Source organism: Kryptolebias marmoratus, linkage group LG7 (assembly GCF_001649575.2).
Source record: "Kryptolebias marmoratus isolate JLee-2015 linkage group LG7, ASM164957v2, whole genome shotgun sequence".
In the NCBI taxonomy this organism is placed as follows: Eukaryota; Metazoa; Chordata; class Actinopteri; order Cyprinodontiformes; family Rivulidae; genus Kryptolebias; species Kryptolebias marmoratus.
In genome coordinates, this window is record NC_051436.1 from 17204718 (window position 1) to 17222935 (window position 18218).

At 38.8% G+C, this 18218-nt stretch overlaps 1 protein-coding gene across 1 annotated transcript in view; it reads left to right on the plus strand.

Annotated features, from left to right (window-relative positions):
* The first annotated feature begins 1124 nt into the window (after positions 1-1124).
* ablim2 (actin binding LIM protein family, member 2) overlaps positions 1125-18218 on the plus strand; it is a 97990-nt gene continuing 80896 nt past the window's right edge. The window contains exon 1 of the mRNA XM_025009131.2: positions 1125-1378. Within this exon, the coding sequence (XP_024864899.1) occupies positions 1366-1378 (13 nt within the window). The 5' untranslated portion in view covers positions 1125-1365. The remainder of the gene's footprint in view (positions 1379-18218) is intronic.

Here is an 18218-nt window from a genome sequence, read left to right on the forward strand (position 1 = left end):
AAAGACCACTCTGAAATGTGCAGTTTAATTTTACTGTACTGGGGGGGGTCAGAAAACCAGTCAGTATCTGATGTGACCACCATCTGCGTCACGCAGTACAACACATCTCCTTCTCATCGAGTTGATCCGGTTGTTGATTGTGGTCTGTGGAATGTTGGCCCACTCCTCTTCAATGGCTGTGCTAAGTTGCTGGATATTATCAAGAACTGGAACACGATGTCGTATATTCCGATCCAGAGCATCCCAAACATGCTCAATGGGTGACATGTCCGCTGAGTATGCTGGCCATGCAAAGACTGGGATGTTCTCAGCTTCCAGGAATTGTCACAAATCACTCCTGAACCTTTTCTTCATCCTGCCTGGACTCTCTTCTTCACCTCTGGACAGTCAACCCTAAATAGGTCTGCTCCCTTCCTTTCTTCGCATATATAGATAAATATTAAATTAGCTGGAGGTTTTACACTTCACTCCCAGGATTACTTATTGTCTGTACCAAAAGTCCGAACAGAACAGGGGAAAAGATCTTTTCAGTTTGCTGCTCCGTCGACCTGAAATCAACTTCAGTCTAGTCTAAAAATAAAGGAGCTGGTTTTGGTAAACATATGTAAAAGTATTTAAAAAAGATTTTGAGAAACAGACATCAGGCTGTAAGTGTTTTATCTGATATGATTAGATAGATTTTTGGTCATGTATTGATGCATCCTATTTGAATGAAGATAAATGATGTTTTTTTTAATTTATTTTTATTTAAAGGTTACTTCTTATTGTGAATAAAGTTGTTTTTTTAAGCTGACATGAACAGATATTCTTTGGTCAAGTAAAGATGCACCCTATTTTTAGGAAGAGATTTTGAGTTTCATAATATTATGTTTACTGTTAAAGTTTGTTTTATGAAACTTTGTGTTTTTGTTGCCAGTTGTGGCAGGGGCACTCTTGCAAATGAGATTTTTTTTTCCATCTCAGTGAGTTATCTCCTGGTAAAATAAAGGCTATAATAAGAAAGAAAAAAAAGCCCACTTTTATTTTGAAGGGCCACAGCGGAAGCTCCGTTGCCTCCCGGCTGAGTCGAGCTCGCCTCGAGCGGCTCGTGCGCCGCGCGCCCACACCCAACCTGCACCGCCCGCTGCTCGGAGAGCCGGAGCTGCTCTGCCCTGCTCTGCTCTGCTCTGCGGTGGAACAGACGCAGGACACCGTCTCCTCGGTGCGGCTGTTCGTGGACTCACCCCCACCTCCACACCCACCCACCCTCACCCTCCCCGGGGACCAGCCCGTCTCCTCTGCAGGCTGCTGCTGGCATCATCCCCGGAGCTGTCAGCGGGGACTGGGGTTTGTTTACTGAGCATCATCTGACATCTGACTGGTACCATGAGCAGCACAGGTAGGACCACTCACACGTACATCAGAAGGGGGGGGTTCCACTGTCTGGAAGGGATTATTGATTATTGATAGAGATTAGAGCCAGCCTAATCATATTTAAGTCATTTTTTTATTATAGGACAATCCAGTAGGTTACTGCGTCTGTAGCTGGTGTCGTTGTTTCTGCTGTTTTGTGACATCATTATGTCTGTAACAGCATAACAAGGATCACCTAAATATTAGATTCTGGTTTAAAGAGGTCCCTGTGGAAAACCAGAGCATGAGAGCTAATTAGACTGGATGCAGAGGCGCCCACAGTGGGATGGGTGAATGTTTTTTTTTGTTTTTTTGCTCCTAATAAAAGGCCCTGCAGTGGCTGTGGTTCAGGCTGTTCTGACATCAGGTCAGACTCCTGCTGTTTGCAGCTGCACGGCTTTGTCTCTGGTCCGATGTAACAGGAGAGCTTTATGTCAAAGCCTGCTCCGCAGCAGGGAAATGGGCTGCGCTTTGCATGATGTGGATATGATGGATTTGTTGCTTAAGGCTTAAGGTTCCTTAGATGGAGGGGGGGGATTAAAAACAAGAAGAAAGAAAACTGTCAGGTAATTAAGTGCGGTGGTAAATCAGTGACATTGCAACAAACATGTTTTCAGCTAAGGCTAACATTGTTTTGGCAGATACATTTGATCTGAGCTTTGCCGTATCTTGATTATTAAAATAGATATTTAAATAGGATCTTAAAAGTGTGACTCAGTGGGGAAAAAAACAAAACAAATACATGAACAATACTGTATCTTACCTGCTGTAGATCCTTCAGCGACCCTTAGTTTGGAGGAACAGAGTTTAATACTGACAGGACTAACATCTAGTCTGAGCACAGCCAAGACCAAAGAGGATTGCTGTCATCTTTTCATAGCAAATCGTTCAAAGGCTTCATAGATCTTTACAGTTATTTACGTAAGGTTTTCGGATTATATACTAGGCAGTGATTTCAGATTATTCCAAGTCTAGTTAAAATGGGCAAATCCAAAGAATTACCACAACAGTTATTTTCCTTCCACCGGCACTCAGTTCGGACATGTCGGGGGGTGGGGGGGTGTATTTCAACAAAACACCTAACTACCACCCTCCTCCCGAAAGAAACAAACATCTTAGTTCAAATGTTCTAAGAAAAATTGAGTAATTTGAAGAGTGTTTTCGCTTAAAATGCACATCCCTGTTATATGCAAGTGCAAATATCAAAGTAGGACATGGTGGAAGTAGCAGCTAGCGGTAGCACTGGGCCCTGTAGAGTTTCTTAAGGGTTTTCCTAGCTATGGTTACTACCATTATCAATATGATTGATTACTATTATGATCAAGGCCACTTTTTCTTTTTTTTACCATTAATCCATATATTTAGTTTTATTTTTCCCTTCTGTTGTCACTGTTGTCAGTACTAGTTTCAATACTTTCATTATGACAACTCTTAATCCATATGCCTCTTGAAACCATTGTATTTCTTCTTCTTCTCTTCTTTTTCTTCTTCTTCTTTATATTATTATTGTGTTGGAAGAATTGCCTATTTGGGGAGCTTTAACATACACAACAACTTGTTTAATTTTGGGAACACCTTAAAAATAAGTGAAAATGTTCATCTTGTTCATCTCAAAAATAGCAATAATGATATTATTACTAATAGAAAATGGCTCAATAGTGCCACCTAGCTTGGCAACACAAAAATCTAGCTTCATATCGAGGTGTTTAATTTGGTACACATGTAAAGCTCACAAAGGCACACAAAAAGGTCTCCTGAAGGTACGGCCTAAACCCAACAGGAAGTTGGCCATTTTGGTTCAAAGATGCCATTTTGGGGTTTTGCACGTGTCATATTTGAACACACTCCTCCTGGAGATTAACAGGTATCATCTTCAAACTGTTTTCCTCTGTCTTATTAAACTAGATACTAACCCTAAACCTAACCTAAATGCTTATGGCTTATTTTACATAAATAAACACTGATTTATATATTTTCATGCTTCTTAAAGAGCGCACAACAACACATGTCTAAAAACCTTTTAATTGCAGGCTGCTGACCAACAATTAGCGTTGATGCTAACTTAACATTGAAATCTCCCTAAAAAAGCTAACATGATTAGCATTGTGTTTATTACTGGAGAATTAGACACAAATTTAACCTGTCTAAGTCATCACTAAAGACAGTCATGTCGTGATAACACCAGCTATTATTTACAGACCTGTTCTTCAGTAAAGAAAAGATGAAGAACATGTGAAAACCACACAGCTTTCAGACTAGCCGTTTACTCATCAGTCTGGTCAGAATTAAACTCTATTTCTCCAAACTGAGGTCATTCAAAGAGCTATCTACAACAGGTAAGATATTAACTGTTTAGAAAAGTCTGAACTATTTTTTTTAAACACAATGACTCCTTTCTTAAAGTACTTAACAGGTGCCACATGATTAAAGTTGTTTTCAAGATGTGCAAAAAACAGAAATTCATATTTTAAACAAGGATGTAATCTTTTTTTCGTAAGCTATGAACTCATCCAACAAACTAAGAGATTTTGAAATCTGAGCTGAAATGAGCTCTGTGGCTTTATTGCTAAATCACATTTTGTTCTATAAATGACCCAGTTCTATGTTAATTACTTTCTTTACAGAAATGCTGCATATTATATGTTTGAAGTATCCAGTTACTGTAAAAAGTGGCTTTGTTATCAGCACTCTGTAATAAACTGCTGGAGAAGGAGGCGAGCAGGAAGGAACATTTGTGTGGAGCTCAGACTCCTGACGTTTGTGTTATTGTTTATTTTAAAAGGTTTGCTCTGTACATAGTGAAAAATACTACCTGAATTTTTACTTTTATTTGTCCAGCTTTGTGTGCTGGCAGCTGCTCTGTAAATGTGCGACCAGTTGACTTATCATACATAAGATCACTAGTGAAAGAATTCGTATTTTAAAGCATTTTTTGTTCCTTTTACAAGAGTTTGACATTAAAGATGGTCGTCTAGGTTGACTCCAGTAGTGAAGGACAAAGCTATAAGCAAAGATCTTATGCAGTCAGTTAGCATACATAGTATGTCTTGGGGATGACTCACAGCTACTTCCACACCAGATTTTCAACATCTAAAAAATTCTGTCAGCTATAGCCATTTATGTATTGACTAAGACTGATTATCTGTGGTGGCCATATTGAAATGGCTTCACCCCAGAAGTCCATTGTAGAGGCACAATCATTGATTACTTTCCTGGAGTTTCAGTGAAATCTGTTTAGTGGTTCATGAGATAATTTGATAACACACAAAAAGGATTAATGCCGACATTTAACAACAACGTTTTAGGCCAGGATATTGTGCAATGAGTGGCACTTGAAGTACATGTTGTGAACGACTCAGCTACTACCACACTAAATCCTGTCCCAATATCTGTAAAATTGGTTGATTTATAGCCATTGTTGCCATCATCCATCTTGAATCAGTTGTAGATGTACATCCAGTGATTATTTTCTGAGAGTTTCAATAAAATGTGTTCAGTGGTTCATGAAATATTTTGCTAACAGACAGACAAACGAATAAACGGACACAGGCAAAAACACTGTTGACTACTTTTTGCCTTTTGGTGGTGATGGGACTTCCATGAGATTTATGTAGAAGCTTTGTGATCGGTTCCTAACTATCTCCTTAGCTTGGACACATTGACAGCACTGAGCAGCTTGACTACGGGGAGTAACGATCAGTGACTGATGGGGAGGAATGACTGGAGAATCCTCTGGTAATTCCATCTTCAATCACGACCACAGAACACATGAGGACGGATCCAATCAATGCCATTCCTTCCCCTCGTGTGAACCTGTTGGTGGTGTCCTTATGACTGTCTCTGCAGTGGAAGAGCTTTCGAGTTAATAAATTCTGCTCCACATGTTAGGCAATACCAAGAAGAAACGTGAGAAGTTTGAAGAATACTGAGGCTTTTAAAAGGCACAGAAGTTGCGCAAAGTTAAGGCCATGGTGGTTGTAAGAAAACTTGGGGTCGTGACCCCCAAACTGGGACAGTGGCTCCAGCAGATCTGTCCAGAAGAATACGACTGATGTTTGAGTAGGGCATATTGTATCACTTCCTGTTTGCTTTGCTTGTACTGGGTTGAATTGTTCGCTCCGCTGTGTCTATAGGATTCTTTGGAATTCTACTTATATTTAACACAGTTGTTCTGTACTCTCTACTTCTCTTGAGGGAATCGTTTCTCTCAACACGTCTCAGTCTCTTCTGTGTCTAAGGTCCAGTAGCTCTAGCACTTAGCATGACTGCTTCTCCCGCTGTTTGACCTGTCCTTTCATGTTCCATGAGTTCAGTTGTTCTTCTGCCTCCTGTAGTGATAATAGTACATGTATAGTACATGGTAGCCTAAAAAGGGTAGTGGTCAGAAATGGAAGCTTTGCTTCATACTGTTCAAAAAACATTAGGTCATTGGTGTCCAATCTTGGTCCTCCAGGCTCCCCCACCAGCTCTGGGCTGATATAGGAGGTACAGCACTTTGTACTGCCCTGTTGCTATAAAGTGCTATATAAATAAATTTGACTTTGACTTTGACATAGGAATTTTTTTTCGTTGAAATTGTTGCTAATTTAAACAAGTCAATCATGCCGATCTTTGCTGCGCAGCACATCACAGCGGTGTTCCAGAGCAGCTCAGCAGGTATCCGTCAGCAGGCTGAGCCAACACCTGACACAGAGATAAAGTTGACTGCACACAATCAGGGTGCATTACAGCGTGTTCAAGTTTAGATTTCAATTGTACATTTTCTTACAGATCAAAACTCTTGAGGGGAAACTTAAATGTGCTGAAATAAAGTGGAAAGTTTTGTCCTTAAAAACAAAACATGCCGCCTATAGACTCCAGTGGACACTAATGGCTGATGGTCATCATAGCTGCCCAATTGCCCAATTAGGTCAGATCCTTTTAGCTAGCGTAGAGTCAACAAGAGTAGTGGACCGTAGGAGTCCTCCAGCAGATCCTGAGCTGCCTTGACCTCAGGCCAGCAGGGTAACGGTTCAGAGGAGGCACAGCCTCATGATCAGCACTGACCCATCCACATTTTTAATATTTTTTCCCTTTCAGTGACATATCCATTGAGAAAATGATTGGTAGCATTAGAAACACTAGCGACCATAACCAAATGCATTCTGGGAACCGGCGTGACACTGAAGCCTACGTGAAACTGAAGCCTACGTGAAACTGAAGCCTACGTGAAACTGCTGGCTAAAGTTAAACTTTAAGAGCTCAGTCCTTAGAAGGGCTAACATAAAGACTCCTAGGACTGGACCTGCTAGGACAGGACCTGAGCTTTAAGTGCAATTACCCAAGTGAAAGTGCAGGTGGAAAGTCCAGATATTCCAACATTTTCTTTATCCACACGTTCCTGTTCAGGGTTGCAGGTGCCTGTCTCCAGAGGTCACAGGGTCATCACAGGGTTACATAGAGACAAGTGACCAATCACATTCACCCCTAGGAACAATTTAGAGTGGCCAATTAACCTATTATGCATGTTTGTGGTCTCTGGGACAAAATCTCCCACCACCCCAAAAAACAGGTTTGCACAAGGAGAAAGGCCCTGGCCATGAGTCGAACCTGTGACCTGCTTGCTTTGAGGCAACAGTGTTAACCAGAAGACAAGCATAAAAGGAAGGTCATTGTCAGTGTAAATGTACCATACATAACAACATCTGAGCATCACTAAATGTTCCAACTAAAAGGAATTGTTGGCCACATCATCTCTTCTCCTTTCAGAAAGGATATGGCCACAGTGAATTATATGATCAGGGAGATAATAAAGGCAGCATTGAAAGCTAATTTCTTTCACATTTAGCGTTCAGGCAGCTCTGATCGTGGCTGACACTTCCATTCCAACATTTCACCCAGTTGGAAAGCTTCTAGGCAAGTATTCCTAAACTGATACTAAAAACTGAACACCGGTTTGTGAACAAACACTATGTTTTTAGCAGTCCCGAAGCAGTCGTTGTGAGTCAGGCTCTTTCTACCTCAGTGTGGTTAAAAATGGTCCTGAGCAGAGCAGTGTGTGTTCAAAGGCTCCAGGGTGTGTGTGTGCTTCACTGTTTGGGCCTTGCCAAGAGGAATAAGAGCAAGTTGTGCTTGTGTACCAAGGGAGAAGTACAGAAAGTGAAAATGACAGTGACCTTTTCCCTGTTTGCTGATATGTGGAGGTCCAGCGTGAGTGAGGGTGTGTTTGTGTGGTCAGTCATTGTACCTAATCCTCTGTATTGAATGGGCTGACCAGTTTCTGTCATATAACATACAGCGCCTTGAAAAAGTATTCACAACCTTTAAACTTTTCTACATTTTGTCTCGTTACAACCACAAGCATCAAAGTGCTTTACTGAGATTTTATGTATTAGACCAATATGAATTAGTACATAAATGTGAAGTAGAGAGAAAATGATAACATAGTTTTCAAATTTATTTGCAAATAAAGATCTGAAAAATGTAGCTCCTTTACTCTTATCCCCCCAAAATCCAGAGCATACAACTGCCTTCAGAAATCAACTAATAACTAGAGTCCACTTGTGTGTAATTTAATCTCAGTAATAATCCAGCTGTTCTGTGAAGGCCTCAGAGGTTTGGTACAGAACACTAGTGATTACACAGCATGATGAAGACCAAGGAACACACAAGATATATTCGAATAGTCTTTTTGTAAAAATGATTGGGGCTGCGGTGGCTCAGTGATGAGTGCTGCGGTCTTGTAATTCTAAGGCTGCAGGTTTGAGCCCAGGTCATGTCAGAAAGTGCATCCGGCATAAAACACTTGCCAGATCTTCCACGTGAGTTCACTCGCTGTGGCAACTCCGAACAGAGGGGAGCAGCCAAAAGACAAACAGCAACTTTGTGTGAATGATTTATTCTCAGTTACTTTAAAAGATAACATTGATGAATCTTGAAGAATCGGAAAAGATACATTTAAAAGTTTTTTATTACCTCTGCCAAGGATGTCGTCTGTGCACAAGATTACTCAAAAAGTTATGAACGAATTTTCATGAAATTTCCAAGAAACATCAAACGTGGTACAAGGAACAAGTGATGAAATTTTGCTGCTGATTTAGTCAAAGGTCAAAGGTCACAGGTCATTCTGTGCTCCAACTCTGCAGCAGTGTAACGTAGGAATGTCAAACTGCACAGCTGGACACCTCGTGAGTCAAGGATGATGGCTATTGATTTCAAAGTCATGGGGTAAAAGGTTAAGGTCAGATGACAGGCCAACAGATGACTCCTTTGTTAAAACCTTGTCCATGCTCCAGCAGGTGACCTCTTTGCTACCTCCACCAAAGAGGTTGTGTTTTCAGTCAAAGTTTGTTTGTTTGTCTGTCTGTTAGCAAGATTACATAAAATTTCCCCATACATAACAATAGCATTTTAGCCAAATGAATGAGAAAACCTAGACACCTTTGAAGCTCTATAGTTGAAACATACATTAAAGTAGAAACATCATTTAAAGTTTCAATGAGTCACAAACAGCTGGACTTTTTCTATAACATTTGAAATACTAGATTGTATAGATCAGCAAACTTCACAAACCTTTCTGGATTTCTTTCCTGAAAAGCACACGTCCTGTTTCCATCTGAGTGGACATTCTTACAACACCACTAATATTTGGAACAAGTTTCACTTTTTCTTCATCTTTCAAGTTCAAATCATGGTCAAAAGTTATTTAGAGCAGATAAATCAGGAGTAATGCTAGCATTATGACTTTCCAAAAGTCTAAGCGTTTAAGGTGTGACAGTGAGGTAGCATTTACAACATCAGGACTGTCTTCTTTACATGTTTGTTGTTTTAGTCTAAAATGTTAGAAACACCCTTTGAGATGAAAACCTGCAGTCTTAAAACATTTGACAGATCTGTTTTGATTATCGCCCACAGCTCAAGATGAAAGAACAATAATGGTTTTGCCTGTATGTTCATATTTGTTTGTTAGCGAAATGTATTATGACCCAATTTGGCCACCACTGATTTCTGAAAACTTAAAATAGCTGTAACTCCGCCAATCTTTTAGATTTTGAGCTAAAACTTGGTCTGGTCATAGCTCAGACTCATCCCAAATACATACTGAAAGCAGAACACATTGTGTGACATCTTTGCTTAAAACTTTGATCGATAACTGTTGGTGTCAACCCTGCTTGTCTTTTAGCAAAATATCCCATGAACAACAAAATGGAACAGCTACAATTTTGTCATTTATCATCATAAGATGATTTTAGCCTAAAACTCTGGCATGAAAGGCTACGGGCGATTCCTTCAAGGAATGCTAGGCCTTGTGTTTCTCTGGTTGCTCTTCTTTTCCTGCATCCTGCTGCTTTAATGACCCACTAATGTTAAACGACACACCAGTGGACACATCTGATGAACCTAGAGTGGATTCTGCTGCTCATCCTGCTGAGATAAATACTGACTGAGCGCACTGGTTCTAAGTCTCTGAATCTGTCCTTTTCCCAGACACACACTCTCAGTAATAATTAGTCCTGCAATGTGCTGCTGGCCTGTGGCATTTCCCTCTAACCTGCTATTTCACTCAGGCCTTTGATGAAGCAATGATCAGCACATCGTTTATTTTCTTTGTTGGTATTTCTCAATTGAAGATCATTTAATACTGTTATAGAAATTAAAATTGTGGTTCCAGTCAATCTTATGCTGAAAAATTCACTGAAATGTTGGTGACATCTCACAAGCAGGGGGCTGCAGTGGACAATATATGGTAGCTTCTTGACCTACCTGAAGGTAAATATCATTGTTAAGTGTAAAGCAAAATTGAACTGGTTAAGAAAACCCTGACTTGTAGGATTACATTTCCATGTATGTTTATGTATCACAGAAATCACAGCACCTTATGGATACTGCTTAGTACTGTTCGGGCATAACTTTCCTTTTTGTTGCTTTTATGCACTGTTCTGTTAACCATGTAGTCAGACGTTATTAATACCTCACAGCTCCACTCTACAGCATGCTTCATGGTAATTCAACCATCTGAACATGCTGAATGTGTGACATTTCAGTGTAACTGCAGCCATCAAAGTCAGCCAAGGGGTTTAGAGGGAGCTGTTTGTTACACTGCACTGAGTTATGTTACAGGGTATGTTAAGGCATCCAGAGCATGTTGGCTAAATGACCTGACTACGTGGTGTCTATGTCTTATTTATGGCATAAAATGGAAAATAGAAAGGGTTGCAACCATCACCTGTAAGTTTTAGGGTTGTTGTCTGAAAAGAGGTGACAAACAAGACAACGTGAAACTGGAAGCACTCAGAGAGCGCAGACCTCCGCCGAGGCCAAAGCGTGATTAAAAAATAGTGCAATCCGGATCATAATTTGGATCACCACCAAAATTTACTCTATTGTTTTTTTTGTGACAACTCCAACATTTCCTGAAAGTTTCCAGCTGTGCAGTTTGACATTCCTACTTTCCATTGTTGCACAGTTAAAGCAGTAGGTCAACTGTGATGTTGACTTTTCACCCCATGACCTTGAAATCAACAGTGATCACCCTTAACCCATGTGGTGTCCAGCCGTGGAGTTTAATGGTATCTAGCTGCAGAGTTATAGTACAGGCTGGTCTGTGACCCTAACCTTTGACCTTGAACTTTGAACAGATCACTACCAAAATCTAATCATGTGCCATGTTTGATGTTTCCTGAAAATTTCATGAAAATCTGTTCATAATGTTTTGAGTAAGCTTGTTCACAGACAGACAGACAGACAGACAGACAGACAGACAGACAGACAGACAGACAGACAGATAGACAGACAGACACTACCGAAACATAACCTCCTTGATATTTATGTTTGCTAAAACTAGTAATGGTTCTTGATATGGCTCTCTGCACAGGGCGGCCTCTCAAATAATATTCTTGAACATTTCAGGAGTCCAGAATGAATTTTTATCCCCAGTTCACATTTCAGATACAAATGATGTGCCTTTTCCCACTCCTTTGTGTTGGGCTTTTAGCTGCAGGATCCACCGCTACATTCTTTTTATCTAGAAGGGACATTCAGGATATATGTACCAGATACGTACCTGATAAGGACCAGGTACGTACTTGATAAGGACCAGGTACGTACCCTGTAAGGACCAGGTACATATGCTGCAGGTACCAGATACGTACCTGATACTTACCTGGTAGTTACCTGATAAGTACCAGGTAATTAACTGATGGAAACAGTGTCTTCCTAAACTGAATGCATTGTCAATGATAAATTAATTGAACATCTAGACAAGATATGTTTTAAAAATGATTGGTTTTGGCCAAAACATGCCTAGCTCTGTTTAAGACCAAACACGTCTACAGTCATGTGAAAACAAAAGTAAATCCTCGGTTTATCTGTTGGAATATGATTCCAACAGATAAACCGATATACTACAACAAACAACATATTATAAGATGCCATTCAATTAGTTAATGAATGCAATATATGGAAAATCTAGGTCCAATTATTCAGTAGCTAGTAAAATAGCTTTTACAGTAATAACTGTCAGTAGTTGTTTTTTTTCCCGTATGGCTTTATCACTTTTATTGTGGAGGACTTGTACAATATTTACCACATTGCTTCAGCTCATCAAGTACTGAAGACATTTGTTTCTGTACAGCTCTCTTGTCTTCTGGAATGTTAAGTTAGCCACTGACTCATTGATTCTTTTCTTTTTCAGTCACTGTGCTCTAGATATTCTCTGAGCTTAAAAAGAATATAGAAATAAAAAAAATAAAAAAGATTAAAAAAAAGATTATGTCATACCCTACCTCTAATCTAACCTCTGACCCGAGGGCATTCTATCTTTTTTTTTTTTTCATTTTGCATCCAAGATGTAACCTTTATGTACACGCTGTATGTACACATGTTGTGGTGCAGCATACAGGCCGGGCATATTTACTAGAACATTTTATGTTGTTTTCAAAGGATATTTTTAGAAACAACAACAAAAAATGTTCTTTAAGAAAGCCTGAGTTGGTTTGGGGGTGTGTGTGTATCCTGAATACTTGAGGACCACACAAAGACTGAAATATACAAATTTAGAACAGAATTTCAGGTCTGTTTTTATTCTGAGATTAGAGTAACAGCCATAGTTTGCATGTGTGTGTATTTCTTCAAATGCTAAATACATCCCCATATGATGTGAAATGTCAGGGTGTTTGCCTGATAATATGGATAAATAATCATGTTCAGATGACAGTGTTTACATTTAGGTGCACACATGTTCAAAGAAGCTGCGAAAATCAGTGGTCAATTTTAAAATTAGAAAAAACAAACAAACAACAACAACAACAAAAAAACCCTCTTCACATAGACTGCTTTGAGATTCTTCAAAAGAGAGAGATAGAGAGAGGTAGAAAAGCCCTTGTAACTTCAAGTCAAGTTGGCCTGAAGCCCACAGGAGGGTAAAGAGATTGGAAGGCAATGAGCCACTTTGATTTTGGCTTTGCCCCGACTAGCCTTTAGCTCATCAGTCCTGTCAGAACTAAACTCTGTTTCCCCAAACTGAAGTTGTTCATAGAGCTACAACTGCTTAGATATTAGTTGTTCATAACTTTTACACAAACCCCCACTTCAAAATGCCAGGAATATTCTTTTAGTTTGATGTTTAGGATTTTTGTAAAGAAAAAATAAAATAAAAATAATAGTAATACATAGAACATTCGCCGCATTAACAAATTTAGGCAGGTGATTTCTTTTTTTCTGAAAAATAGCATGAAGCCCTGATGACCAAGAATTAGCCAATATTAAGAAAGAAAAACAGCGAAAAACAGAAATAAAGAGGAAGGCTGATAAAGAGAAGTTTCCTCAGTTTTGGAGCATTTTCTGTAGTGGGCTGGTTTTGCTTTGATAACTCCAGCTGTAGGTCTCATCCACCCTCCTCCCCCTCACTTATTGCCTGTTGGTTACAGCCTCATTTTCCTCTCCAATAACAAGCCGCAGCTGACAGGGTGTTACTTTGACATCAGTGGATCTCTAATTTAGAGGGTGTTTCCCCCCATGTTTAAATGCATCAGAACACACACATACACATACTCCAAAGCCACAAATCAACAGCTTTCCACCTCCGCAGACTTCGTACTGGGCTGCTGTTTACAGTATTTGATTTAAGGACAACAGATTTATAGAACATTGTGTAATCATGGAATATCACTGTCTTTACTTTAAGCAAAATGTTGTATATGTTTATTCATTTTTCATATCCAATTTTCATACTGGATAACCTAGCTAATATTTAATTTCTGGTAGTTTCATTAAAATTTGTTCAGTTGCTTATGAGAAATTTTGCTGATGCTACAGATAAACAAACACTCACACACAGACATAGACGTACATAGTGGTTAATCGTTCCATATGCTCTAATAACAAAACTTTTATTTACAAGAATAGATGATTGCTACTGGTATGCTACATTGTCTTCAATAGCAAATTGGTGTTCTGAATGTCTAAAAGTAAGCTACTTTCAAGTTACTGGTCTTATCTCAGCTTTGAGACCAGGAGTCGGACTTCGGATTGGGGTCAGTGGTGTATTGCAGAGGCCCACACACCGATGTACTTCCACATAAAGTAATAGGTAAAGAGAAACTGTGGGATCTCTCAGAGGGCTTTTGAGTTATCCCTCACCCATCCCGTCAGTGTGATCACAGGAGTCTTTGAAGCAAAGCTCTTTATAATAACACAGTTCCCCTCAGTGTTACAGTCCAGCCATAGTTCAGCCTGATAGAAGAATGACCCAATATTCTTCTGCTGTAAAATCTGCATCGGCTGAGAGTAGCGTTGATGTAAAAGTCAGACTGCAGTGAGTGCTCCCGTGAATCTCACTCATCAGAGCAGTGGCATAGCTCTGAAAGCATCTCTGTGAGCATCTTGTCCTAAATTGTCCCAAAATTCCAACAGAACTTTGTAACAATCTAAGCTATGAAAAAATAACCTAACTTTTGATGTATAAGCTCTATAAAACATATATTTTCAGAACTGTATAGTCTATCCATTCATCCATTTTTCTTACCTACTTCTTCTTTCTGGATTGTGGGAAACTGTCGCTAATCTCCAGCCATCAGTGTGTGAGAGGGGTGGACCTTATATTCCAGGGGGTGTCAAACTCAGTAACACAAGGGGGCCAAAATTGAAAACTTGGCCCTAGCAAAGGGCCAATCTTGATCATTACTTATTGAAAGTATACATAAATTAACCTTGGTTTTAGATGTAATATGTCAAATTATTCATATAAAAATATCAGTTAACTCCTCCCAGTTACATATATAGAATTTAGAACAAATATAATTTAACACAGAAAAATAGACTGAACTTAATAAGACATCATTAGCATTTGTTTCTTATGCCTTAATATGATTTTTTTCCCAATAAAACAGCTAAAAAGCCCTCAACAAAACTTTGATCATACAACTACTAACATTTAACTTTGAAACAAGAAGAAAATACAGAAAAAGACGGCATACATTAAAGCAGACTGGCCGTTACTCTGATGAACATTAACTCAAGTTAGATACCCAATATCATTTGGCTGCAAGTTTTTCAACAAGAGTTTGATTGGTCCCATTTGAATTTCTCTGTTGTTCTTTCCAAAATAAGGGTTACTGAGAGATTAAAACTTCATTTTCTTGGCTTCAAAGTAACTGTCAAGAGACAACTTCACTAAATAGGCTCAGTTTATTTAAGCAAAATGAGAACCAATAGACTCAATCTGTCACAAATTGGAGGGCCAAATCTAATCAAATTTACCGTAAATGTTATCTGGGGGGTAGTTGGCAGATAAAATGTTACCAAGGGTCGGATCTGGCCTGCAGGCCTTGAAGTTGACACATGTGGTATAGTCTATTTTATTTAATTTTATTTTATGTGTTGGCTTTTATGTGTTATTTTATTGTATTTATTTTATTGGTGTTTTTTCTGTTTGTTTTTCACTAACTTGTAAAGCACTTTGATCAACCTTGTTTTAAAACATGCTCTAGAAAAAAAAACTAACATTGACATAAGAGGTGTGAAGAGAACAAAGATCAAAAGAAATGTTAAAGCTGCTGCCAGTGACTCATAACGATCACCACGGTAACCACACGTCTGCGTCTGTCACTCCATGACAGCAAATTTAGGAGGCGGACAGAAAGAGAGTGAAAAATAAGATTCAAACAAATTGCAGCTGTGCAGAAACTATAAGTCAGATCTTAGAAATTCTTGAACTGCAAGTGACAGAAGATTGATATTCACACGTATGTTTTTTATGTTTTATTGTTTTATGTAGCAGATATGACAAGTTAAAAAAAACTTCATTTCTAGTTTCAAACAATATTTTGAGCTAAGAAATTTGAAATCTATAGAAGCTTGGAAGTGCACTCTCTTAGGGGATATAAGAAAAGAAAAGTAAGTTATTTAGAAGTGAAAGACTGAGTGAAAGAAGACAAAAAGTTTTAGTGATTGATATCATCACACTCTAAGTTGAACATTTTGTTGTAAAAACTTTTAAAAATTGAAATCTAAACTGAAACTGTGTAAAAAAAAATCATTAAAGAACTCAAAATGCCAGGTCAGTCATGTAAAGTCCAACTGTTCTGTGACCCATTTTAACTTTAACTCGTGTTTCTGCTGTGAAGTATGTCTGAACTATAGAGCTCCAAAGAGGGCTGGGTGTTTTCACCTTTCCACCAAAATCCCATTGTGGTCAATTAAAATATTTCTTGCCGTTTTTGATTTTGCAAATTTTGTTTATGTCGTACAACTAGACTAGAGGGGACATTGAAAAAAGAAAGTTCTAGTTCAAAGCAAAACATTCCCTGTTGTCATAACCATTAAATGTCCCAACTGCTTGACCTGGCACAAAGATACTTTTAAATTCAAAAACTGTTGGGAAGAAAAACACAGTTGTAGCTAATGTTGAGTTTTTTGGTTGTCAGATTTATTGTAATTGTGTGACTGAGCTGTCGTTCATACAGAAAGTGCAAAATGACAGACAGAGCTGAAAACAGAATGCTGCACACAAAAATGTATATAACTGAGTCAAATGTACAGATATTGAGCCAAGGTGTGGTGTGGTAGTAGCTGAGAGTCGATTATAACATACACTACGGGCACTAGCAGATCACTTAAGACCTCACAATATTATAGCAGATGCCACATAACATCACTTTTAAGGTTTGACCAAAATGGCTATAATTACTTTCCTTCTCGTCACAAGATGATCTTAGTTTAAAACTCAGACATGAAAGGTGGCGGGTGATATGCATTCAATCAAGGAATACCTTTAATAGTATTTTGTCTTAGCTGGAAGCAGCAACAACATGTTTTGGTCCCATTTCTGCTTCTGTTGTCTCCAACACTGGGCAGACCTGGTATTGTATGGACAGATCCTGTCTCTGTTTCACGCCCACAAACACACACACCCACACATCGTCATCAACCCGTGCCTTTTCTGAGTAACATGGCACAGCCCATCATAAAAGCTATTGTGAAGCTTTTCCTTCGGTTAATGTTTCAGTGATTATCCTCCACAGAGTGAACAGGAAAACACAGGACTGAGGATTTGGGAGGTAAAGTAAATTAAATAAGGTGATAAATGAAATAAGGTTGTGCTTGATGTCCATTTCAGCCATATGTCTTTGTTCATTGACAGTTATCCCAGATATTATACACTGCTGTGTTACATCCTGTCTGTTATTTTTGGCCCTTCTCATAACCCTTTTTTATAAGCTCCCGGTGGTATCATTTAACAGCTTTGATTCAGCTGTCAAGTCAGCTCTGAATCCAGCCAATACTGTGCCAGTTAGCTACTGTATGTTTCAGTAGATGATGGAATAATCAAAGTCTTCCCAATTTTTTTAATTAAGGAACATTATTCTGAAATTGTTCCACTGTTTTTAAACAGTTTTTTGCAGGTTGGTGAACCTCTGCCTATCTTTACTTCTGACAGATTCAGCCTGTCTAAATTGCTCTTTTTATACCCATTCCTCCTACTGACCTGTAGCCAATTAATCTAATTAGTTTCAAAATGCTCCTGCAGCTGTTTCAAATTGGTACCGCTTACTTTTACAGCCTTTTGCCCATGTCCCCTCTTTTTAAGGTGTTGCTTCCATAAAATTTCAAATGATTAGATTTTTTTTTTCCCGAATATGGTACAGTTTTGTAATTTAGACATTCGATTTGTTTATATTCCATTCTGAGTAAAATATGGATGAATAAGATTTACAAATTGTGGCATATTTACATTTTACACAACTGGGGTTGTATTTTAAATAGCATGGTGATAGAATATTTGTCAAAAAATTTCCTTTGCATCCATTTTCTTGTTGTAGTCTAGTGGAAAAGTCTTTGACAATGATAATAACGGATAATAACAGATGCATTAATGACTAATGATTGATTAGTCATTAGTGATTATAATGGGATTTCTGTGGTAGGATGAGTCGTGCTCTGGGAACTATATAATGGATATATGCAGACTAAATTGCTTTGATTAATTTATTTACTTTTTACATATTTGTAAAAAAAGCATCTTTTGGAACTTGAAAAATGCTTTCTCATTGGCTCCAAAAAAGTCAAGAGAGCAACAGTTTCAGTCGGGTGCTTCAGATTACGAGTGGTGTCCCTTCTCTCTGTGTTTGCCATGATGGGAGTCAAAGGTCCACCATTTAGTCGTAAGATTAATCATAAGAACAGTTTCTTAAAATGATTATGATACCACCCTTCCTCCCACCAGGTCATCTGGTTCAGTCATGTTCTTGATTCCTGGCTTGGTGCCTAATGTGTCTGGGTGGTTCCTTCACCACTGTGGAAGTGGTCATTGTTCTATTGGGGCCTTGAACCTGGAGAAGGTCCAACAT